The following is a 26,113-nucleotide window of genomic DNA, read 5'->3' as shown; positions in this document are numbered from 1 at the left end:
GTCCTATGCAAGTGTGGTAGTGATGGGGTCCTAGTAGAGAGTGCTTCTGTGGGTAGACCAGTGCCACAAAGGAATGGAGATAGGCTAGGAAGAAAGGCTGATACAGCCGTGAGAAAGAGCAAGGGGGACTAGGGCCTGCACCAAGAGGCAGCATTCCTAGAGAGTAAAGGTAGAGTGGGAGGAGGGGCTCCTGCACATAGGAGAAAGAATAAGTCTAAAGAAATAAAAATGAAAGAGCTAGGGAGACCCTAGATCTGCACCAGGAGGCAGAATCCCCAGGGAAGGGAGATGGTGGGGAGGAGGGACTCCTGTAGGCAGTCTGCAGTAGGGGGAAGAGTACGTCTGGAGAGATCAGAATGGGGGACAGGAAGTACAGTAAAATCACCCACCTACATCTTAGCCCAGTCTTGGCCACTGGGGGTCTATGGTAGAAAGCATTTTTATGGATTAGTGACTGACACAGAGGAATGAAGATGAGCTATAAGGGAAAGCTGAGAGGGTTGTTTTACTACTGTGATGCTTTTAATGTAATGCCTCTCTTTCCCATCCCTCCAGATAGTTATGACCAGAGCTCACTTCAGGCAGTTCAATTGGAAGATGGTACAACAGCTTACATCCACCATGCAGTGCAAGTTCCACAGTCTGATACCATCTTGGCAATTCAGGCTGATGGGACAGTGGCAGGGCTGCACACTGGGGATGCCACAATTGATCCAGATACCATTAGTGCTTTGGAGCAGTATGCGGCAAAGGTATGGCATTTTGCAACTTCAGTACCTTCCTGGCCACGGTGTACTTAGTTGTTAGACTGTTTGCTGTGATGTGCACCAAACCCTAAGTCAGCACTAGCACTTCATAAACCAAATGTAGTGGCACTCACCTCCAGTTTCAGCACTTTAGAGGTCGAGCAGAGGGCATTGTCATCCTCAACTACCTAATAAGTTGAAGGCCAGCCTGGAATAGTGAGACTGTGTCTCTAACACAAAACAAACAATAAAACATCACCAAAAAGAAGAAGCAGTACTGGGGAGACGACTCAGCAGTTAAGAGCATCTACTGCTTTTCCAGAGGATCCGGGTTCAATTCCCAGCACCTACATGACAGCTAACTATCTGTAACTCCAAGATCTGACACCCTCAAAGAGACATACTTTTAGGCAAGACACGATACACATAAAATAAAAATAAACAAATTATTGAAAAAAAAAGCGGGCTGGAGAGATGGCTCAGAGGTTAAGAGCACTGTCTGCTCCTCCTGAGGTCCTGAGTTCAATTCCCAGCAACCACGTGGTGGCTCACAACCATTTGTAATGGGATCTGGCGCCCTCTTCTGGCCTGCAGACATACAGATAGTATACTGTATACATAATAAATAAAATATTTTAAAATTAAAAAAAAAGCAAAAGCAGCAGCTAACAATTTAAAACAAAAAAATATGTGTCAGTACTAAAGAATTCAACATTTATTTTCAAATAAGTGATTGCCAGGAATATAGTGCATGCTTATAGATGATCACAGGTTCAAAGACAAACTTGGTCTACATAGTGAGATCCTGTCTGATCAACAATTTAATGCAGAAAGAGGGCTAGTGAGATGGCTCAGTTAAGAACACTTGTTGTGGCTGGGCAGTGGTGGCACATGCCTTTAATCTCGGTACTTGAGAGGCAGAGGCGGGCAGATCTCTATGAGTTCGAGGCCGGCCTGGTCTACAGAATGAGTTCCAGGACAAGCTCTAAAGCTACACAGAAAAACCATGTCTTGAAAAACTGAAAGAAAAAAAAAGAACACTGTGCTAGGCAGTGATCATGCACATCTTTAATCCCAGCACTTGGGAGGTAGAGGTGGGCGAGTTTGAGACCAGCGTGGTCTACACAGTGGGTTCTAGGACAGTCAGCGCTTCACAGAGAAATTTTGTCTCAAAAGCCAGCAACAAACAAACAACAACAACAACAACAAAAAACCCCTTTATTGCTCTTGCATGTGACTCCGGTTTGACTACTAAAACCCTTCCAAAATTCCAATTTTAGGGGCTCCAAAATCCTTTTCTGACCTCCACAAGCACTAGGTACTGCAATTCAGTTGATATACTAATACATGAAGGTAACATACCCACAAAATAAAATTTAAAAATTAAAAAAAGAAATAATTGAGGAAGAATAACAATGATGTAAGTTATAAAAAAAATAAATAACTAGTTTATAATTCACAGAAAAGAAGTCATGGAGGCCGGGCGGTGGTGGTACATGCTTTTAATCCCAGCACTCGGGAGACAGAGACAAGAGGATCTCTGTGAGTTCGAGGGCAGTCTGGTCTACAAGAGCTAGTTCCAGGGCAGGCTCCAAATCTACAGAGAAACCCTGTCTTGATACACTTAAAAAAAAAAAACAAAACAGTAAAGTGAAGTGAAGGGATGAAGTGAAGGAGGGGCTGGACAGATGACTCAGCAGTTAAGAACACTGCTTTTCCAGAGGATCCGGTTCAATTCCCAACACCCACATAGTAGCTCACAACTGTCCGTAGTTCCAGGGGACCCAAAATCCATGACAAAATACCAGTGCACATAAAATAAAAAGTTTAAGATAGGCTGTGGTGGTGCACACCTTTAATCCCAGCACTCCGGAGGCAGAGGCAGGCAGATCTCTGTGAGTTCGAGACCAGCCTGATATACAAGAGCTAGTTCCAGGACAGATGGGACTGTTACACAGAGAAATCTCTGCATGTTATCCAGCCTAAACCATTATCAAAATATAAAACCTGGGGCTGGAGGTATAGCTCCTTTGTACATTGCTTGTCTAATGTGTGTGAGGTCTTAGGTTCAATTCCCAGCACTGCAAATAAATAAATTAAGCCTTTTAAAGCTCTCTTTTATTTTTTTAGGTGTCCATTGATGGGAGTGAAAGTGTAACAAGTACCGGATTGATTGGGGAAAACGAGCAAGAGAAAAAAATGCAGGTATGTAGAGCTGGGTCGTGTTAAAGATTATTTAAATTATTATTTTAAATTGGTTGTGTGTGTGTGCATGTATGCATGTATATACATTCACATGTAGATGTCTGTGTGCAGGTACCTTTGAGTACTGGTGCCTATGTAGCTTAGGGGTATATGGTTTCTTTGGAGTTGAAGTTAAAGGTAGTTATGAACTGCCTGACATGCTAGGGATTGAACTTGGCTCCTCTGGTCATTATTTGTAATTTTTATGGTTTTAGAATTTTTGGAGTTTGTTTTGTTTTGTTGGCAGTACTAAGGATTGAACTTAGGGCTCATACTTGCTAGGCAAGATCTAACCCTTGGTGTCATAATTTCTGAAATCGTCATCTTACAAAGAAATACCTTAAAGGAAGTGCTGTTGTTTAAATTTTTATGGTGTAGCATCCAGAAAAATGACTCTCTGCTGAATCTAAGTGTAGATTAGGATCACATGGATTCTATCTCTTATGAGGGATTCAAATGACCTGACACCCTCTTTGTCATTGCTTTTGAAATAAAAATACATTTGACATTGTCTTAAGGTTCTATTTCCTTTAGACAAAAAAAAAAAAAAAAGTATAGCTGTTGAGATGGATCCCTAGATTCTCACTATATAACTCAGCCTTAATCTCATGATCCTCCTGCCTCAGCGTCCTAAATTCTGGGATGTCAGGCATGTGTCCCAACAGTGACGTGCATCCTGGAGGTCTTCTAGGTGGAAATGGATAGTGAGCTCCAGCTGTGCCCCTTTTGGCTGTTCCAGAGCACTGACTTCACCTTGGATGGAGTGAGTCTTTGTAGGTGAAGGGCTAGGCTTTAGCAAAATGATACTGATTTATAGCTTATAACATGGTTTTACGGTTTGGGCTGCCAGCTCACAGAATACGACATCGACATTCTAGCACGTGGTGTTCTTTCTTCTATCGTGCACCTCCTGTTTCCGCTCAGTGTCTGCCTGGAGAATCCATGAGTCTAGATTCTTCCTCCCAGTTCCTCTTTCTGTTTATTGTGAACACAGTAATTTCATCTACTGTATATCTGTATAGGTACATAAGTTGTATTTTTTTTCTAGATTGTCTTACAAGGACATACAAGAGTAACTCCTAAATCTCAACAGAGTGGAGAGAAGGCATTTCGGTGTAAATACGATGGCTGTGGAAAACTCTATACGACGGCTCATCATCTTAAGGTACATAAGAGAGAAGTAGCTGGTCACACACACACTATGGCAGGCACTGACTAGTAGCATGGTCTTCTGTGTTTCATGTTAAACATCCCTGTTCTCTCGCATTCAAAAACTACTGATACACACTCACACTAAGACACACAAGAACATGAACAGACTCAGCAAATGTCTGTTCTCTGATAACTTGGATGATTTATTTCTGTATTCCTAATTCCCGCATATTTCCTGGCAGATACTATATATTAAATTCAATACAGTTAGTACATTTCATTTATGGAACTTACATAATTTTCCTTTCTTTCTTTTCCTTTCTTTTTTTTTTTTTCCATTTTTGAGATAGGGTTTCTCTATACAGCCCTGACTGTCCTTGAACTCACCCTGTAGATCAGGCTGGCCTTGAACTCACAGAGATCCGTCTACCTCTGCTTCCAGAGTCGTGTTTCCTCACTCCAGTGGCAGTGAGTCAGTGCAGTCTGGCAGCAGTTGGTGGCAACAATTTAACCTGCGGTTGGTGATGTGACTCAGTGACAGAGCAGTTGTCTATTATGTACAGCTATGGGTTCAGTCCTCAGCATGGAGGGAGGAAAAGACTATCCCACTTTACAAATATTTGACCCAAGCATTCTCATCACTTTCTCTAAGAATCCAGCATCTTGCCTGTTGGGGTGCATACCTTTAATCCCAGCCCTCACGGTAGAGGCAGGTGGATCTCTTTGAGTTCAAGGCTAGCCAGGTTTACAAAGTGAGTTCCAGGATTGCTAGAGCTTTTACACAGAGAAACCCTGTCCCCACAATGAAACAAAAAAGGAATCCAGGGTCTTACATTTGCTAGGCTAGTGTTCTACCATTGTCCTATGTCTCCAGCCCTTGTTTTTTTGAGACAGCGTCTCATTGTGTAGCTCAGATTGACCTTCAAGTTCTGTCTGTCCTCCTGTACCCTCTTAATTTCTGGGGTTGTAGGCATATGCCACCACACCCAGCAATATTAATTCGCTGGAGGGCTATTTTTAAGGTGTATGCTACTACTATGAGGGCCCGTGAGAAGTCCCCTAAAAGACCACTAATCACATTTGCAGTCAGCAAGAGTGTTTATTAAAAAACCCAAACTGCCAGCGTGTTGAGTTGGCAAATGGCAGTGACAGGAGAGGCTCTTGGGCCCCTTTTAAGCTGGGTTAGGGGAATTCCAGGGAGGAAAGATTATAGTCTGGGGGCTGATTGGTGGGTGTCCCTAGTGGTTAAGGACTTTCCAGCAACAGGGCAGGAAAATCTGTCTTTAGCTACCAAGAGTCTATGGGGCATCAGAAGGCTGTGGGGTGCCTGTTGATTGGTTGCTCTTGAGTTGTGGTTTTCCTGAAAATTACTTGCTCAACTAAGGCCTAGTCTCTGGGAGGGCTACTAGCAGGATATGTCATGGTTCTGGTCTGGCTCCCTGGCCCCCTCATTACACCAAGCCTCAATATTTTTATTTTATTTGCAACAAAACACAAAAAACTATGCCATGATTTTTAACAAACAGCTCAGATTTAATGAGTAACTTACCTTGTATAAGGAAGTATATATTTGGAACAGTGGCCTTAGAGCAGTGATCTTGTACTTATCAGTGTGACTTTGGCATGTTAAGTGACCTCTTGGTACCTAATTTTCCCTTATCTGTAAAGCTGTTTGCCTGGCAATGGTGGCACATACCTTTAAACCCAGCACTCAGAAGGCAGAGCCAGGCAGACTTCTATGACTTTGAGGTCAACCTGGTCTATAAATAAAGTTCCAGGACAACCAGAACCCTGTCTCAAAACAAACAAACAAACAAAAAACAAAAACTGGTTATCTCAGGCTGGTTATGTCACTTGCTCACTGGAGTACTTGCTGGGTCCTGGGTTTGTTCTCCAGCCCCACATAAGCTGGTCATGGTGGCACATGCCCTTAATCAATGCTCAAGGGGTGGAGACAGGTGCCTCAGAAGATTAAGGTCACCCTCACTGCAAATCCAGGATGGGACTGATGAGACCCTGTCTATAATTTATCATTGTCTTAGAGAAATGATGTGAAAATTAAATAAGTTAATACTGTTCATATAAATCACTAAAAAGAATGAGTCCATTAAAAGTTCGGTACGTGTTGGGCATTAGCATAAGTAGTCATATTTCACTTCACTTTACAGAGAGGAATTGAGGCTTAGAAAGGCAGGCACAGAATGGGAGATTGTAGCTCAGCTAATAGAGTGTAGTTAGAATTTTCTTTGGGCTGCCAACCAGCTCCCAAATAAAGACAGAGACTTATTATTAATTATGAACGCTCGGCCTTAGCTTAAGCTTGTCCCACGAGCTCTTTCAGGTTAATTTAAACTGTTTCTATTCATCTATGTTTTGCCTTGGGACTTTTTTTTTTTTTTAAGATTTATTTATTCATTATATATACAGTGTTCTGCAGGCCAGAAGAGGGCACCAGATCTTACTACAGATGGTTGTGAGCCACCATGTGGTTGCTGGGAATTGAACGCAGGATCTCTGGAACAGCAGGCAGTGTTCTTAACAGCTGAGCTATCTCTCCAGCCCCTCCCTTGGGGCTTTTTACCTTTCCTTTATGCCCTACTTTTCTGCTTCCTCTGTATCTGGCTACTCGCTGACCCTGGCATCTCCCTGTTGTATCTTTTTCTTTCTTCCTCAAGCCATAATTTCTCTTCCTGTTTACTCTCCCTGCCTGGAAGTTCTGCCTATACCTCCTTCCTTGGTATTGGCCATTCAGCTTTTAATTAGACCAATCAGATGCCTTAAGCAGGCAAGGTAAAATAGCGACACACCTTTCCATGATAAAACAAATATAACACATCTTTGCACTCAACAGAAGAGTGCTTGACTAGCATGAATAAGATCTCTAGCACCCGTAAACTGGGCATGGTGGTGCACACCCGTGATCCCAGTACTCAGAAGGATCAAGAGCACAGGTCATCCTTGTCTACTTAGAGTAGACAAGTAGAGTGAGACCATCGTGGAATGCATGAGACCCCAACTCAGATAGAGAGAATAGATACGTAAGTAGGTGGGGAGAGAGACAGAGAGAAAAACAGGTATCCAAGACCACTCCTCTAGGCTGTAGTGTAGCCTTGCTTTAGATTTCAGATGCGTGACTTTCTAGCACAGGTTGCATGCCACTGTTTGCTTTGAGAAGCCTGATGCTCTCTTCCTCATTTAAGAGTCCTTGTTTCTATGTAACATATGGGTGTGCATTGAGAATTACTGGGTATAGTTTTTGTGGAAATTTTTTTATATTTCTTTGTTTTGTTTTGTTTTTTAAAGTATACAATAGGAATCAGTGATACCTATTGCATCTCATATCTGAGGTCCAGGGTTCAATGTCCAGTACTGTAAAAGGAGAAGAAGGAGGGAAACACATAAAACAAAGTAGAGGAAAAGTAAGAATTAACTTGAGAACATCTTACTCATAGAACAGTAAAGGGAACAGAATTTTGTTTGTGTTTTAATAACAGGTCCATGAGCGCTCACACACAGGAGACCGGCCTTATCAGTGTGAGCATTCAGGCTGTGGGAAAGCATTTGCGACAGGTAAAAATAAAATTTTCTTTGCTTCTTAGTTCAATGGGGCATTGCGAAGGGTAAGCCAGAGGCAGAACCCCTTCTGTTTTCTGAAACCACAGAAGCACATGATAAGTTTTTTACTTTTATACTTTTAAAAAATATTTGTATATATGTGTTCATGGTGTTCATGCATGAATTTATGTGTACCTTGTATGTGCAGGTTCCCCTATAAGCCGTGATTAGATCCCCTGGAACTGGAATTAGAGGTAGTTGTGAGCCATGTGATGCCGGTGCTGGGAACCCAAATCTCTGTCCTCTGCTACAGCAGTGTACAGTCTGAACTGCTGAGCCACCTGTTCAACCCCTCCAGTCTTCTTTCCTAACTGCCTCTTGTCCTGCTTGCTCTGGACCTCCTCTGTGTTACCATTTTCTCCAAAGATCTAGCTCTGACTACATATTTGCTGTTACTCATTCCATCCTCTATTTTCTTCTGCCAGGAAAAATAAAAGCTGTGTGTTAAAAGCCAAATATATCAGTAGACAATTTTAATCCCAGCACTGAGGAGGCAGAGGCAGGCAGATCTCTGAGTTTGAGCCCAGACTGGTCTATCTATTGTGTTTCAGGCCAGCCAAAGCTACATCGTAAGACCTTGCCCATCCCTCCCCCACCCCTACTCCACCATAAAATGCTGAACTTAAGATGTAGTTAGTACAGGTCTAGAGAACCACAGAACTGAGCCATCTGTCATGGATGTTCTGGGACTCCAACCCAGATAGATCCTCTATAAGAACAGGTGCTCTGAATCACTGAGCGAGCTCTCAAGCCCCATCCGTTTTTAACATTAGAGTTTTTTCTGATTAGTTTATTAGTTTTTGTTTTTGAATATTTGTTTGTTTGTTTGTTTGTTTTACAGTGTTCTGTATGCCCACAGGCCAGTAGAGGGCACCAGATCTCATTACAGATGATTGTGAGCCACCATGTGGTTGCTGAGAATTGAACTCAGGACCTCTGGGAGAGCAGCCAGTGCTCTTAACTGCTAAATGATCTTTCCAGCCCCTAGTTTGTCTGCTTTTTGAGGCATAGTCTCACGTGGTATCCCAGGCTTGCCTCAGATTGATGACAGTCCTCCTGTGTCAGCTTCCCACATTCTGGGAATTACAGATGTGAGCTACCACCCCTAACTTTCCCCATGTATTTTTAATAGTCATTCTTTTGTATATGGCTAGTATTTTATCCTGGTTATTTGCTGTATATTTTCATAAGTTAATCTCCTAATATTTGTTTAGAAGAGTATTGTGTTGCTAAATTTCTTTATCTCTTCTTTTTTATTTTTTTGAGACAACATTTCTTTGAGTAATCTTGGTTGTCCTGGAACTCACTCTGTTGACCAGGCTGACCTAAAACTCACATAGATCTTCCTGCCTCTGTCTCCTGAGTGCTGGTATTAAAGGTGTGTGCCGCCACTGTCTGGCACTAAATTTCTTTTAAATTTTTTTTTAAAGGTTATGGATTAAAAAGTCATTTCAGAACTCATACTGGAGAAAAGCCATATCGGTGTTCAGAAGATAATTGTACAAAATCTTTCAAAACTTCAGGAGATCTACAGAAGCACATCAGAACCCACACAGGTACCAGTACAAACAGAGTAGCACAGCTAGACCAGGGATTGCTTTTGTGACTGTAGCACAGGTCACAAAATATGATGTTGGATTTGTGATGCTTCTGGAATTGCAAGCTAGTACTATTAGACTAAACCAGGAATTCTTAATCTGTGGGGGTGAGGATGAAGTCTGTGAAAAAATTAGAAACTTCTAAAATTCCATCCAGTTTGCTGTTTGTGCGTGTGTACCTCTTTCCAAGATAGAGTCCCAGAAATACGATGGTAGCCCTAGATCACAGCCCTTTCAGCTTTCAGAAATTATCTGAACGACAAGCTTATTTTCCTGGATTGCACATTTGATAAGTAGCTGAATTGAAAACAGACCCTAAGGTGCAGAATTCCTCTCCTGCTGCTAAAGGAAATATCTGATGTCAAGTGTGGTAATTCCAGTAGGTGGAGGCAGAGGCAGGTGGATCTCTGAGTTACAGAGTAGTCTGGTCTACAGACCTAGTTCCAGGATAGCCAGGGCTACACAGAGAAACCCTGCCTGGAAAAACCAAAAAAGAAAAAGCAATTCTCTCTAATAAATAATATAAATAAGTAAATATACATATGTTCAGTAGATATTTTGATGTTTTTTTGGAAAGTACTACATTAAAGAAATAGCAAATTATTTTCTTTTAATTGCTATTAAACAAAAATGGGTGCATCCACTATGCTGTGTACGTGGAGGTTAGAAGACAGCCTACAGAAGTTGGCTCTCACTTTCTACCCTGTAATTCTCAGGGATAGAAGTCAAGCTGTTAGTCAAGTTGGTGGCAAGTGTTTTAGCTACCACCTACCAAGCCATCTCACAACCCCAGAAATTGTTTTTCTTTGTGGTATTATAGAATAAATAAAATAAGAAATAAGCCTTAGGAAATTCTATAGTTTGAGCTTAATTCTTTTTTTAAAAAATAAAGTTGTATTATATTTACTTTTGTGTGTGTGTGTGTGTGTGTGTTTGTATGTATGTATGTACGTACCGTAGCACACGATGCGGGCTGAATCGTTTTCAGGAATTGATTGTTCTATCCTTTAGGTTCCAGGGATACAACTCAAGCAGTTTGTTTTGACAACAAGCATTTATACCCATGGAACCATCTTGTTGAACCTTAGGCCTTATTCTATTTTTCTTTTATCTTTTCTCTGACGTTTTGGTCTATGCTTTTCTCAGCTCAGTTATTGGTATGCCTACTTCATGATTATAGCTTGGAAAGTCACAGTCACTGATGAGTGTTGCATGCCATTCAGTTTTCTTGTGTCAACCCAAGTTTGGAGTGGAAGAAGCATTCTCCAGAGACATAACAGAGCTTAGAAGGGAAATTCAGGACAAGCTAACTGCGACAAGGCATTGGGCAGAGCCAAGTGTTGAGACATTTCCATTCTCTGTGTATCTTATTTTCTGCACTGTTTAATTTATTTTCTTTTGTATCTTCAGGAGAAAGACCCTTTAAGTGTCCTATTGAAGGCTGTGGTCGGTCCTTTACAACATCGAATATCCGAAAAGTGCACATCAGGACACACACAGGAGAAAGACCTTACTACTGCACAGAACCAGGATGTGGGAGGGCATTTGCTAGCGCAACTAATTATAAAAACCATGTGAGGATACACACAGGTAATGATTGCTGATGTCTTGGCCCTGTCTGTCTTTCAAGGCTTCCAACTAGTTTCTTCCTCCCAGTTCACATAGTGAGAAGAGAGTAAGCAGCTTCAAAATTTCTTTAATGAGCCAACATATGTGTTGGTACATGTCTTTTTTCCCAATACTGGGAAGGCAGAGCCAGAGGCAGGCATGTAACTGTCTCAGTGCCTGAGTGCTTGCACGTGTAAGGATCTGTTTTTGATGCAGGCACTACTCAAATAAAGGAAGAAAGCTGACAGACTGTAAGGCTGATCAGGTAAGTCACTACAGCCAACAGTAGGAACTCAAAAGCTTGTGAAGGAGAAATGCTGGTGCACACCAGTAATCCCAGCACTTCACAGAGGGAGAGAGCAGGATCAGAAGTTCATCGTCATCCTTGGCTATATAACGAGTATGAGGCCAGCCTAGGCTACATAGACACTTAAAAGCAAAGACACACACCCAACCCCCCTGAAAAAAAGAAAAAGCTTCTAGCCAAGTCTGTTCCCTTTTTGACTGTTTGGTGCCACCTAGTGTTGGTGTTTCTGCATGGTAATTGGCCGCCATTTCCTGTTAGGAGTCCTCTACCAGTTCTTTCCTTTCACCGAGTCTGAGACTCTTCACTGAAATAAGAACTTTTACTTATTTGTTTATTTTGAAACTGTAAAAGAAACGGCGGGCTGCATTCTCACCCAGATCCTGGCTAGCTTACCCCCGAAATAATTACACGGAAACTGTATTCTTTTAAACACTGCTTGGCCCATTATATCTAGCCTCTTCTTAGCTAACTCTTACATATTTATTCAACCCATTTTTAATAATCTGTATCTCACCACAAGGTCGTGGCTTACCAGGAAATATTCAGCATGTCTGACCTGGCGGCTAGCTGCATGGCGTCTGCCTCATTGCCTTCTTCCCAGCATTCTGTTCTGTCTACTCCACCCACCTATGTTCTGACCTATCAGATCAAGCAGTTTCTTTATTAACCAATGAGAGTAACACATAGACAAACCCTCCTCCATCATGAAACAAGATCTCTCTTCATAACCCTGGCTGTTCTGGAACTCCCTGTGTAGACCAGGCTGGTCTGGACCTCAGAGAGGTCCACCTGCCTCTGCCTCCTGGGTACTGCTTACTTTGAGAATAGCATCTAAGGAATAAACAAGAATCCATTTTCAATTACTTTATGTCTGAAAATATGAAATATTGTAATTTGTGAATGATTTTACTGTATAGAACTGTAGGAAAAGATAGTTACACAAGATGATGGAAATAAAAATTACATAGGATGTGAATAGGTATGCCAGTATATCTGTTTTCTCATCCGAACTGACCTCCAACATCACACTAGTGTTCTAATTCCAGGTCTTCCCATGGGGCTCTTTTAGTCTCCCTCTATTCTATATTTATATTCCTTTTCATAGGGAAGACTTGACTTCTAACAGCATCAAAATATTTACATATTCAGACTTGTCTCTTCTCCTCCACACACCTCTTCCTCCACCCCCGTCTTTCTCGTTATAGTCTTGCTGCATAGTCCAGGCTAACCTCAAAGTTGCGGTACATCTCACTGCCATTGAATCATTGTTTCTTCCTCTTTAGTCTCTGTAGTGCTGGAGTTGCAGCCTTATGTTCAGTCTTTAATTACGACTAAAATAGTTTCACGATTGCTTCACCAATACTACTACAATGAACAAACCTACAGAGGCTGGGGAGGTGTCACAGTGGATAAGGGTGCTTGCTGCCAACCCTGCCAACCTGAGTTAAGTCCCCAGGATCCACAGAGTAGAAGAGAACTGACTCCTATAGGTTGTCTTTTAACTTCCACATGCTCCATGTACATGCATTGCCCATACACATACACACACACACACACACACACACACACAGTTTTATTTAGTTATTTTAAGGATTTATTTATTTATTATGCATAGTTTTCTGCCTGGGTGTATGTCTACATTCCTGGAGAGGGCACCAAATCTCATTACAGATGGTTGTAAGCCACCATGTGTTTTCTGGGAATTGAACTCGACCTCTGGAAAAACAGCCAGTGCTCTCAACCTCTGAGCTGTCGCTCCAGCCTGTGAATGTAATTTTTTTTTAAAGCTTTATTTAACTTTATTTCATACATATTGGTATAATGATGTCAGATTCTCTTGAACTGGATTTGCAGACAGCTGTGAGCTGCCATGTGGGTGCTGGGAATTGAACCCAGGTCCTCTGGAGGAGCAGTCAGTGCCCTTAACCACTGAGCCATCTCACCAGCCCCCTGAATGTAATTTTTAAAAGCTTACAAAAATAGGCTGGTGAGACTTGGTTTCCAGAACCCACATGCGAGCTTAAAACCATCTGTAATTACACTTTCAGAGAAAATTATGCCCTCTTTGGTCACCTTGGGCACTGCACACAGTTGATACATGGACGTGTGTGTGTGTGTGTGTGTGTGTGAAAAACACAATAGATGAACAAGAAAAATAAAAATTTTTCATACACATAAGATTAAATAAATAGCTGGGCGTGGTGGTACATGCCTTTAATACCAGCATCAGGAGGCAGAGTTAGGTGAATCTCTGAATTAGAGGCTAGTCTGGTGTACATACCAAGTTCTAGGACAGCCAGGGCTACATAGAAAAACGCTGTCTCATACAAACAAAACCTTTGCTGTCTTTGTTTTTAATTTATAAAGGGCTGAAGAGGTGGCTTAGCAGTTAAGAGCAAGTGCTGCTCCTGCAGTGGGTGTGAGTTTGTTTTCTAACACATGGTGTCAGGTGGCGTACAGCTGCCTGGAACTCCTATGTTTTGGGTTATGAGCCTAGCCTCTAAGGGCCAAGCCATCTCTCTAACCAGACAGCCTGACAGCCTAGCACAAGGGGATCTGATGCCTCTCTTGACTGTTTTGGGTCCCTGTGCGTACGCACACACGGAGACACACATATACACTTATTTTCTTAATTTATGAGAAGAGTTAAGGACTAGTTTGTAATCCTTCCTGGCACCTAGCCCAAAACCGAAAGCGTCAGTCAAATGCTACTGTATAGTTCTGTAACAGGGTGCAGAGCCTCACTTGATAAACGCTTGCCATGTAAGCATGAGGATCTGAGTTCTGATCCCCTGCACCCGCAGAAAGGCTGAACATCACAATGTACCTGTTATTTTATCTCTGGGGAGACAAAGACAGAAGTTCAGCCAATCTGGTCAAATCATTGAGTTCTAGGTTCAGTAAGAAATGGAGTCAGGCCTGATGGTCCATATATCACACTGTACCCACACTGACTTGGAATTTGCTATATAGACTTGACTGGCCTCAAACTCACAGAGATCCACCTGCCTCTGCCTCCTAAGTACTGGAACTATGGTTGTGTGCCACAAACCCCACAAAGATTTTATTTTTTAATTATGTGTATGGGAGGGTGTGTGTGCACAGTAATGCAATGCCCATGTAGACCCGAAGCGATATTGGGTGCCCTGGAGATGGAGTTACATTGGTTGTAAGCCACCTGATGTGGGTGCTGAGAACTGAACTCTGCTCCTCTATAAGAGGAGCAAACACTGCTAACTACTGAACCATCTCTCCAGCCACTCAGGCTGTTTTTTCTAGTGTGCTATTTCATTTCAAGATGAAAAAGGACACCCCTCACAAATACCTCCCTGTGCTGGGAATTGAACTCTGGATCAAGCGCTCTAACAATGAGTTATAGTGACAGATAACTTGGCTGTTTATTTTAGAAATCCTACTTTCCAGTTGTGGAGTAATTATGTCTTTTTCTGTAAAAATGACCTTTCTGTGTATTTTCTTCTTCTCTTAGGAGAAAAGCCATATGTCTGTACAGTTCCTGGTTGTGACAAAAGGTTTACAGAATATTCCAGTTTGTATAAACATCATGTCGTTCATACTCACTCGAAACCATACAACTGTAACCACTGTGGGAAGACATACAAACAGATCTCCACGCTGGCTATGCACAAACGGACGGCCCACAATGATACAGAGCCCATTGAGGAGGAGCAAGAAGCCTTTTTCGAGCCTCCCCCAGGTGAGAGCTTTGACAGTTGTATCTGTCTTGAGTTTGAGAATCAGTTATGAGCGTGAGCCATGCTTCTGTTTCATTTGTGATCGCACACACCGGATTTACAGCTGTGGTGAGCGCTGCGGGACACGGGGCTCCAGGTTGTAGACGGGGACTTAGTATCTCCCAAGAGAGAAGCTTCCTGAAGAAGTGTTCTTGGGAAGATTCTGAGGGTGGATGGGGTTAAGGGAGCAAAGAAGCAAGGCCTGGGGAAAGGGAAGGGAACAGATCTAAGGCAAGGGGACTTGCAGGCAGATGGCAGGACAAATGGAAAAGGCTAAGTACTTGGGGAGAGGAAAGCAAGTTGGAGACTTTGGAAGATGCCTGACCATTATGACAGTTCTGCCTGGGAAGAGCAGAGACTTCTTTTCTCATTCTCAACACTGGAGTGAAATGTTCAGAAACATTTAAGTTTAAAAAGTTATATATGACTGGGCAGTGATGATGCACACCTTTAATCCCAGCTTTCAGGAGACAGAGGCAGGCAGATCTCTGAGTTCAAGGCTAGCTTTGTCTATAGCATGAGTTCCAGGGCAGCCAGAGGTACACAGAGAAACCTTGTCTCATAAAATAAAACAAAAGTTGTTGATAGAGAAACTTCACCACTTAAATGTCTCCATATTGCTTTTTAGCCAAAACCCTGTGTGTATAGTTCGATATTTTGACACCCAGGGGTGTGCACAATTTATTCCTCTCATTCCCTTCTTACACACACACACACACACACACACACACACAAACACACATCTAGCAGAGTTTTACTCTGTTACTAGGTTAGCCTTGAATTTGCAGGATTCTTCCTGCTACAGCCTCCCACACGCTGGGCTTAGCATGAGCCACCACTCCTAGCTAATGGGAGTATCAATGGAAGTTGTAAGTCTTGGAAACATTGTACAGCATGCTGACTAATGTTAATAATAACATGCTTTATACTTGAAAGAAGCAAGAAAGATGTAACTGCTAATTCCTCTTGATTAAAAAACATAGCCTTTGGGGGATGGGGAGATGACTCAGCTGTTAAAAGTGCTGTGCAAGTGTGAGGACCAGAGTTAGGGCCCAGAACCCACACACGTGCCACTGGGGGTCCTGCCTGTGATTCCAGCGCCTGGATGAGCTGCTGAGTATATACTATAGGTAGGTCGGTAGAGACTGGCTATGTCAGTGAACTCTGGCTTTGATTGAGAGATTCTACCTTGATAAATAAAGTGGAGAGCTATCAAGGAAGAGTTCATGTCAGCCTCCAGCCTCCATTTGCACACCACCCACATACACCTGGGAAGAAAGCAAGCTTGAGTAATGTTAAATGTAGGACAAGTGGTGATGGTGCACGCCTTTAATCCCAGCACTTGAGAAGCAGAGGCAGGTGGATCTCTATGAGTTTGAGGCCTGCCTGATATCTAGAGTGAGTTCCAGAACAACCACGGCTATACAGAGAAACCCTGTCTCAAAACAAACAAACAAAAACAACTATGATTGCTTTTCTAAAAATACAGATTTGTGCTCCTTTTCCTCACATGATTCCCTGGGTAATACTTGGAATAAAATAATAAACAACTGAAAAGAAAAGGCGCAAAGTAATGTATGTGAGAACATTACACCTCAGTGTCGCCATCTGAACACACACTAGATAGATTTGCATACTAAAATCCTTCATATACTAGTATTCTTAGGTTAGTACTTCAGAGTATTAAGTTTCTTTTTGAAGAAGGACTTTGTTTTTTGCTCCATGAGAGCTGGCACGTACTGAGAGAAGGGAAGGTCAGTAATCCCGATTGCCCATCTAGCAGTTCTGGATGTTGAAATCATCATTCGCTTTCTGATTCTTCTTGGGGAGTGGGGTTTGTTATTGACAGGATTTCTGCCTGGTTCTTTTGCTGATTCTTTGTGAAAAAGGAACTGGACTGGAGTTCCTGTTCTGTTCCTTATTAAATGATTAACCTCAGCCCAGATAGCATGCCATTGCATAGTCTTTACACAGTGATGTCATTGTGTACCAATAGCTTGCTGTCAATCACGTGTGTAAAAGACTGAGTAAGATAGTAGATTGTGTGTACAAGCCATTCTGGTTTTGTGGTTAATGTTTATAGAGACCTTTTATTACCTTCATGAATCTTAAGTGACTTCAGGAACTTGGTATAGCCTTGCCCTCCTGGGAGGGGCAAGTCTATCTTTGTGTGTAATTCCTCCCTTTAAGTTCCCAGTATGCTGTGCACAGTGGCACATAATCATTCCATCTAAGTGTAAAGGAGAGGCCTCCTCAAATCAGAACATTAAAGTTCATGAATAGGGTTCACTTTGACTTGGCTTGGCAGAAGTGAAGTCAGACAGAAGAATTAAGAAAAAGCTATTATCATGGTTTAAAATATAAAAATAGGCTTTGTTTTCTTTTGGGTTGGTTTTTTTTTTTTTATACAACCCAGATTGGCCTTGAACTCTCTGTATAGCCAACTATCTTGAACTGCCTCCACTTCCTAAGTGCTAGAATGACAAGCAGGCACTACCATGCCTGGCTCTATATTCAGTTTTTTTGTTTCATAGTTACATAGTTAGAATCTCTAATGTTGTCTAAATAAATTGGCTTGTTGGTCAAATAAATTATTTATTTATTTTCAACAGGTCAAGGTGATGATGTTCTTAAAGGATCCCAGATCACATATGTTACAGGTGTAGAAGGAGAGGACATTGTATCTACACAGGTAGCCACAGTAACCCAGTCTGGGTTGAGTCAGCAAGTTACACTTATATCCCAGGATGGGACTCAACATGTAAGTATCTACTAAAAGCAAAGAAAGTTAAGTATTTCACTGCACCTGGGATTGAAAGGCAGGCTAAGTCCCAATGGAGGAAATCCTTGAGTAGCAAAGCATGAAGTTTGGACTTCTGCCTATAGACCAGTGGTTCTCAACCTTCTTAATCCTGCGACCCTTTAATACAACTCCTCATGTTGTAGTGACCCCCAACTACACTTGTTTTTTATTGCTACTTCATAACTGTAATTTTTCTGTAGTTTTGAATCATAATGTAAGTATCTATGTTTTCTGGTGGTGTTTGGAGATCCCTGTAATACAGTTATTTGATTGTCCAAGGAGTCAAGACTCACAGGTTAAGAACCATGACTCTAGGCATGGTAGATCTCCCAAAGGTCTTCCATAGTCTGCTGAAAAAGGTAGTACGAAGTAATAATAGTAGATTTTTATATCTGTAGAATCCAAATAGTGTTGGCTGGTGTGGCTCAAAGTGAAATAGCAAAGATAAGAATCACAAGGAGACTGAGCTTCAAAACTAGTGGGTCTGAGCTGGAGAGATGGCTCAGCAGTTCAGAGCACTGGCTTCTCTTCCAGGGTCCTAAATTCAGTTCCCAGAACTCACATGCTGACTCACAACTGCCTATAGTGGAATCTGATGCTGTCTTCTGATGTGCAGACATATATAGACAAAGTACTCAAATATACAAAATACATAAGTAAACAAATCCTTTTTTAAAAAGAAAAGAAAAGAAAAGAAAAACGTTCTGGGTGGATACAGTGCATGCCTTTAAACCAACACCTAGGAAACTAGTGCTAGTTCCAAGACAGCTGGGGGGAAAGAGTAATGAAATGGGTATGCTCTGAGAGCCAAACCTGCCATGGTTTTGTGGGCGCCAATAGTGTAAAAGAATTCTGCTTTGATGTGATTGGGGGCCTTTTTCGGGGTTTTTGTCGAGACAGGGTTTCTCTGTAGCTTTGGAGTCTGCCTGTCCTGGAACTCGCTCTGTAGACCAGGCTGGCCTCAAACTCACAGAGATCCTCCTACCTCTGGGATTAAAGGTGTGTGCCACCACCGCCTGGCTTGATGTGATTTTTAAGCTCCTGCTAGAGTTGTCTTAGTTTGGTGAAACAAAACACAAGCAGATGGACTATGGGGCTCTTTATTCTCCTGTGTTCTGTCTTCCATGGAGAGCTCTCTTCTTGCCCTTCTGTATTAGAATTTGCCTCCTGCAGTCTGTATACCCTTTGCTTTTTGTTTTGTTTTGCTTGTTTGTTTTGGGAATTGGTTTGGTTTGGTGGCTTGACACAGGGTTTCACTATGTAGCCTTTGCTGGCATAGAACTCTATGTAGATCAGGACTTGAATTTACAGAAATCCTCCTGTCTCACCCCCGACCCAAGATCTGAGGTTATAGTTGTATGCCACCATACTCCACCTTTCTTTGCTTTTGATAGCTTTTGTTTTTATTTACTCTTTTTATAACGCTTTTTTTTAAAACAGGGTTTCTTGTAACTCAGGTTGGCCTGGAATTCTCTATGTAGACTGACCTGGATCTCCCAGTCTTCCTGCTTTTCATCTTCCAAGTGTTGAGATTACAGTTGTACATACCACTCCTGTCCTGGTTTTATAACTGTTAACTTGTTGATACTAGCTAGGAGGCAGAACATTCAGGACTGAGAAATGATGGTATGAATATACCGTCACATGATATGTCCTCTACCTTTGTCACGTGACTCTGTCCACTGACTAACAGGCAAGATTGACCACATTTGCTTAACCCATTGTTTGTTCATCTTCTGTCCTGACACTGTTTCTAAAACAGGTAGTTAATCACATGCAGCATCTGTCTGATGTTGTTTGACCTAGCTTTGCTCCTCTCAGGAGCAGTTTCTTCTGCAGCAACTTCAAAACATCCTCCAATGAGGTGTGATGATGTAACTTTCTCTTTCAGACAGCCAGTAACAGTGTTGAGTGGCTCTGTAGAGTTTATAGGGCCCCCACCTCTGTACCTTTCATTCATGGCTCTCTCAAACCCTTCAGAGTACGGCTGTCTATCCCAAAACTGTCGTCCTCATCCCAACGTTCTTCTCTCTAAACTTAGTCTCTCCGTTTCTTTTTTATTTTATTTTTATTTAGGAATTTTATTTCATTCTCTGAGTCATTCAGATATTTTTGGGTTTCTATTCCATGAAGACTTTTTTAGTTGTTCAAGACAGGGTTTCTCTGTGGGATGGTCCTGGCTATCCTGGAACTTGGTTTGTAGACCAGGCTGGTCTTGAACTCACTGAGGCCTGTATCTGCCTCCTGAGTGCTGGGATTAAAGGTGTGCACTGCTATCGCCTGGCCCATGAAGACTTTTTTTTTTTTTTAGGTAGTTTGGCTAGTGCACAAAGGTGGTGGGTGTCACAGTCTAGAAAGAGAGGCCTTTCTAATGTAGTCAGTTGGTAATTTCTCATGATCAGGGGTATATATGTGAAGGATATATAAACTACTTTGACAGCCTGGGAGAGAATAAATGATTGGCCCTCAAGAAATCTTAGAATGATCTTCTCATAGAGGGTCCTTCAGTGGGATTGAAGGATTTTTCATGAGTTTGCCAGGCAAAGCCGTGAAAATGTGACAGGGTGTGCCCCCTTCTGGGGGCTACAGATGGTTAGTAGTGTCTGGGGTGTCAGATGCAGATTTGAGGTGATTGAAGATGGGGTTAAGAACATTTGTAAAGAAGTTGAAAAGTGGGGCTGGAGAGATGACTCAGTGGTTGAGAGCACTGACCGCTCTTCCCAAAGATCCAGGTTCAATTCCTAGTACCCATTTGGCAGCTCACAACTGTTTATAACTCCAGTTCCAGGGGAATCTGACACCCTCATATAGATGTACACACAGACAAAAAACTAGTGCAAATGAAATTTTAAAAAAAAGAAAAGAAAAAAGTAGACAGGTAAAAAGTGCACACGGGAATTCTAGCCCCGAGGGAATAGAGGTTTGAGCAGGATACAAGGTGTCAAGGTAGAGATGGCCAGAGCAGGAAGAGTTGGGCCCAATACCTGTAAGAATATTAGATTATAACAGAAGTAAGAGTCTAAGCTGGGCATAGTGGCTCACAAACATAATCCCAGTAAGCAGAAAGCTGAGGCAGGAGGATTACTGCAGTGTTCCAGGCAATGGAACAAACCCTGTCTAAAAATAAACAAAAACAAACAAACAAAAAGACATTGACTTGTCTGATGAGTTGAAGAGTTTATTTCATTGTAAAAAGTTTATTTGCTCCCACAGAGTAAACTTATGTAAGGATTAGGCTCTGTCCTTAGTTAAGATTGCCAAATGTAACAAGAACTATTGACTGATTTGTAAAATGCACTGTTTGCAGGTCAACATATCTCAAGCTGACATGCAGGCCATTGGCAACACCATCACCATGGTAACACAGGATGGCACACCCATCACGGTCCCCACTCATGATGCAGTCATCTCCTCAGCAGGAACACACTCTGTTGCTATGGTCACTGCCGAGGGCACAGAAGGGCAGCAGGTAACTACTTTTGTTCACTGTTAGTCATAACATCACTGTCAAAACCTACACAGAAGCTGTGCTGTATGCTCCTGTTTAGGCGTATGAACTTCATGCTATTTCCCAGTGCTATAACATCTTATAGTCAATTAGTCCTCGACGCTAATTTTTTCTCTATCTGTAAAATAGGAGTGATATTTACATCAGCATCATAAAGTTCATGGTAGGCTGAAAGAAAGGGACTGGAGAGACAGCTTAGTGGTTAAAAGAGAGTGCTTACTACTCTTCCAGAGGATCCAAATTCAGTTCCCAGTTCCCATATTAGGCCTTTTTGTTTTTTCAAGACAGGGTTTCTCTGTGTAACCCTGGCTGTCTTGGAACTAGCTGTGTAAACCAGGCTGGCCTCGAACTCACAGAGATCTGCCTGCCTCCTCTTCCCAAATGCTGATATTAAAGATGTGTGCCACCATCCCCAGCCACATTAAGGGTCTTACTACTGCCTATAACTTCAACTGGCCTCCAAGGCCACATAGCATATACTTCCATAGACATAAACACATTAAAATTTAAAAACACCCATGTTTTCACAGTGCCAAGCAGTGATGGCACACGCCTTTAATCCCAGCACTTGGGAGGCAGAGGCAGGCAGATCTCTGTGAGTTTAAGGGCAGTCAGGTCTACAGAACGAGTTCTAGGACAGACTCTAAAGCTATGCAGAGAAACCCTGTCTCAGAAAAACAACAAGACAATAAAACAAACAAAAGAACACATACAGCTAGGCATACAAGTACATGCCTTTAGTCCTAGCACTTGGGAGGCAAAGGCAAGCAGATCTTTGAATTTGAGTCTAACCTTGTGTACAGAGCAATTTCTAGGCCAGCCAAGGCTACATAGTGAGACCTTGTCTCAAAAGTAAGTAGCCAGGCGGTGGTGGCACAGGTAGGCAGATCTCTGTGAGTTTGATGCCAGCCTGATCTACAAGAGCTAGTTCCAGGACAGTTAGGGCTGATGTTATACAGAGATACCCTGTCTCAAAAAACCAAAAAGAAAAAAAGAAAAAACAAACAAGCAAAAACATCACCAGAACAAAGCTAGAGAGATGACTCAGTAGTTAAGAACACTGGCTGTTCTTCTAGAGAACCTGGTTCAAGTCCAAACACCCACATGGCAGCTCATAAACATCTGTAACTCCAGTCCCAAGGGATCTGATGCCGTCTTTTGGCCTCTTCCCGCACTTGGCACGCAAGTGGTACACAGATGTACATACAGGCAAAACACCATACAAACAAATAAACAAACAAACAAACAAGAGGCTTCAGGAGATACTGCAAGGATCGTGAGTCTCAGGGATCTAAGGAGATGCTGCTATTTGTCAGTCCTGTCACCAGTCCTTCCAGGTCCTCAGTTAAGTGGAAGTCTAATTGTAAACACTAAAGGAGAAAATAAAATAATCCAGTCTACACAGTGGAATAAATAGACATCAGTGGTGTGGGTGAGTTGACATTTATAACTTCCTCAGCATCCTTAGGACAGCAGAACCTAGGTTAGACATGGCAGATCCATCTCTCCAGTACTCTCTACCTGTTTTGCCATCGACTTACTTCATGATCATAGGGATCCTTCTGAGGGAAGTTTCCTTCTGAGGGAAACTTAATTTCCTCAAATGAAAGAGTCCATCCTAGACAGTGCATAAAGTCTGTTCCAGCAGTAAGTGCTTACACGTCTTTGGTCCTTCACACAAAGTAGATTTTAACCGGGGGACTGGAGAGATGGCTCAGCAGTTAAGAGCATTGCCTGCTCTTCCGAAGGTCCTGAGTTCAATTCCCAGCAACCACATGGTGGCTCACAACTATCTGAAATGAAGTCTGGTGCCCTCTTCAGGCATACATGCAGAAAGAATATTGTATACATAATAAATAAATATTTTAAAAAAAAAGTAGATTTTAACCTATTTGAGTCATAGATAAATTTTTTTTCATGTGTGTTTTATTCCTTTTGTTTCACTTAAGGTTGCAATTGTGGCTCAAGATCTGGCAGCATTCCATACAGCCTCTTCAGAAATGGGACACCAACAACATAGCCATCATTTAGTAACTACAGAAACCAGACCTCTGACCTTAGTGGCAACATCCAATGGCACCCAGATTGCAGTTCAGGTGAGTGCAGGTATAGGTATATATCTCTTTTTGGATTTCCTGCCTGACTATATTCTGCCCTAAACTTATTTATTAACCAATGGTAATAAAACATATTCACAGCATTCAGAGAGAAATCCCACATCGTCTGGGTTAGGTGAGCAACAGCAGTGCATAGTTCTCAGCCTGGGACCTGAGTTTCACGTGTGACTTTTCTGTGTTTATGCCATGCACAAAATCATCTGGGTGCCTAACTTGCTTTAAGACAATTAATATAATGGGGTAATCTCAAAATGACCAGAAACCATGCAATGGAGGTGTGTACCTTTAGTCACAGCACCCAGGAGGTATAGGCAAGCTGATCTCTGTGAGTTCAAGGCCAGCTTGGTTTACCTAGCTCCAGAACAGCCAGGGCTATATAGAGAGACCCTTTCTCAGACACCCTCACCCCTGCCCCTGCGACTCAATTGGTGGAGTGCTTGTTTGGAATTCATAAAACCTTGGGGTCTATCCCCAGGACTACATAAACTAGGCCTGGTAGCTCAGGCCTGATCTGAGCATTCTAGAAGTGGAGGCAGGAAGATCAGAAGTTTAATGAAGGCCATTGGCCTAAGCTATACGAGGCCTTAATCAAAACATAACTAACAGTGTTCTTCACTACCTTTGCTTTGCATGTTCTTGGGGAGTTTATAGCAAGAGGAAAATTGTCAGGCGTGTGTCCTTGTGTGTACCCAGACAGCCATGTTCATTGTTAAGATGGAATCTAGAAAGGTGGGGTTTTAATCAAACATGGTGGAGGTGAACTTGTTGCGAACAGACCCTCAGTGATTTCTCCAACAGTGCCCACACAGCCCCAAAGTGAGCATGTCACAAGATGTGAAAGGAGCATTCTTTGGGCAAGAGTCCCTGTTCCCAGCAGAGAGCACAAACCCTACATGCCAGGTGCACATACCTCTGTATGGGGAGTGCTTTCTCCTTATGTTTATTTGATAAACAGGGAAATGCCAGCCATTGGTTAGTTTTCTTTAGCGCATGAATGCAGAAGCTAGCTGCTGAGCGAGCTTTCCATTGGCTGTTGTGACTTGGCATTTGAAGAACTTTAAGTAAATAAGAACTAAATAAATAATTGTTCTCATGTGTAGAAGTTTTGATTTTATGCTTTCGTGATCAAGTTAACTAATATTTTTGCAACCCTAAGCATCAGAATAACCGAGATAAATTACATCACTACCATTTAACAATTCTCTGGCGTTACCCAGATCAGGGCTTTGGATTATTGATGTCTGATGTATGTTCTGGTTTCAGCTTGGAGAACAGCCATCTCTGGAAGAAGCCATCAGGATAGCATCTAGGATCCAACAAGGAGAAACACCAGGGTTGGATGATTAATATCAGAACCACAGAGCAATAAAGCAGGAGGAAGGAGCCTTTCATCTTCTGGCTGCAGAAATCCCTGAGGCCCGGCCCAGCAGAGCAGAAGTTCCATTCCTAAAGCACTGTACACATTTTTATGCAAGAGTGGAGAACATTTTCTTCTTGACACGTTTGTGTACATAGCCCCTGGAATAAATTCCCAAAGTGATTCATTGTGTACAAGGAAGTATGAAATGAGGGCACTGCGGCAATTCTTCCGTCACTCTATCACACAGCAGGCGTCTGGACCACCCACAGGACCATCCAGGTCTATACAGAGTCAAGATGAGATTTTAACTTACTGTGAAAAAAGTAAAGACGAACCTTCTAATGTGCGAAGGTTCTACATGTCAAACAGTCATAACTTCAAAGCCATCACAGAAATAAAGGATGCAAGCCTTCAGATGTTCCTCCAGTCCGTGTCTGGATGTTTGTCCCACTGCACACCCATTTTCATTTCAAGAATCGAAGACCTCATTTATAGTGTCCCACCCCTGTTACATAACACTTCTTCAAACTAAAATACTAATTATTTTGGCATTATATTGGATTGTGTATAAAATTAAAAAGTTTGGTTGTTTTAAAGTAAAACATTAAGTCCAGTGTTTGAAGCTAGGCATGGTGGCCTGTGCCTGTAATCCCAGTGTTGAGGAAGTTGAGTCAGGAGGATTACCATAAACTTGAGAGTGACCTGGGCTATGTGGTGAATTCCAGGCCGTTCTGGACTACAGAGTAAATGCTTCCTCAAAAACAGAAAACATCCAGTGCTGGGCTTGTTCAGGCTCTACTCAGACTTCTCGGTTTTTCTACTGTTTTTTATGATAATCAACATGAGAGTTTCCCACAGGTCTATCCTAGGCTTAGAGTCCTACTGGGGATGGATTTACCGAAAAAAAAAAAATGGGTTAGTGAGTTGTATAAAATTATTTATTTTTGCTCTTAAGCTTTTGTTTTAAAGCTTACTTAACCTAAAGTTTATTATTATTGATTTTGAATACAGCAGTTTTTAAAACAATGCTTTTTGTTTGCTTTATTAAATTGGTCTGGTGTTGGGGAATGTTGCACAAGCATCCACGGTGTAACAGCATGACCCTGTATACACAGGCCAAGAGTATATCCTGGACAGGCAGAGAACAAACACTTCTCTGTGTATTACTGTGTACTCAACGGTCTTGGGAAAACTTAAGATTTATTGTTTCCAAATTACTCAGGCCTGGCAGTTCTAAAAGGCAGGGCAGGTCAAGATTGGACAGCTCTGGCCTTCTGCCCCCTTGTCTGGTATGGGCTTTATG

General features: G+C 42.1%; 1 protein-coding gene across 4 annotated transcripts in view; it reads left to right on the top strand.

Moving 5' to 3' along the window:
- The window catches only part of Znf143 (zinc finger protein 143), a 39,460-nt gene extending 13,624 nt beyond the window's left edge, over positions 1-25,836 (top strand). For all 4 annotated transcript variants that reach the window (XM_048460239.3, XM_048460238.3, XM_048460240.3 and 1 more), the window contains exons 6-16: positions 556-752; positions 2,877-2,951; positions 4,039-4,155; positions 7,637-7,712; positions 9,188-9,313; positions 10,766-10,945; positions 14,758-14,985; positions 17,635-17,783; positions 21,133-21,294; positions 23,283-23,429; positions 24,714-25,836. In XM_048460239.3, the coding sequence (XP_048316196.2) occupies positions 556-752; positions 2,877-2,951; positions 4,039-4,155; positions 7,637-7,712; positions 9,188-9,313; positions 10,766-10,945; positions 14,758-14,985; positions 17,635-17,783; positions 21,133-21,294; positions 23,283-23,429; positions 24,714-24,797 (1,541 nt within the window). In that variant the 3' untranslated portion in view covers positions 24,798-25,836. The remainder of the gene's footprint in view (positions 1-555; positions 753-2,876; positions 2,952-4,038; positions 4,156-7,636; positions 7,713-9,187; positions 9,314-10,765; positions 10,946-14,757; positions 14,986-17,634; positions 17,784-21,132; positions 21,295-23,282; positions 23,430-24,713) is intronic.
- Positions 25,837-26,113: the final 277 nt, after the last annotated feature.

Source organism: Myodes glareolus, chromosome 7 (assembly GCF_982192425.1).
Source record: "Myodes glareolus chromosome 7, mMyoGla1.1, whole genome shotgun sequence".
In the NCBI taxonomy this organism is placed as follows: Eukaryota; Metazoa; Chordata; class Mammalia; order Rodentia; family Cricetidae; genus Myodes; species Myodes glareolus.
This window is presented reverse-complemented; position numbering and strand designations above follow the sequence as displayed.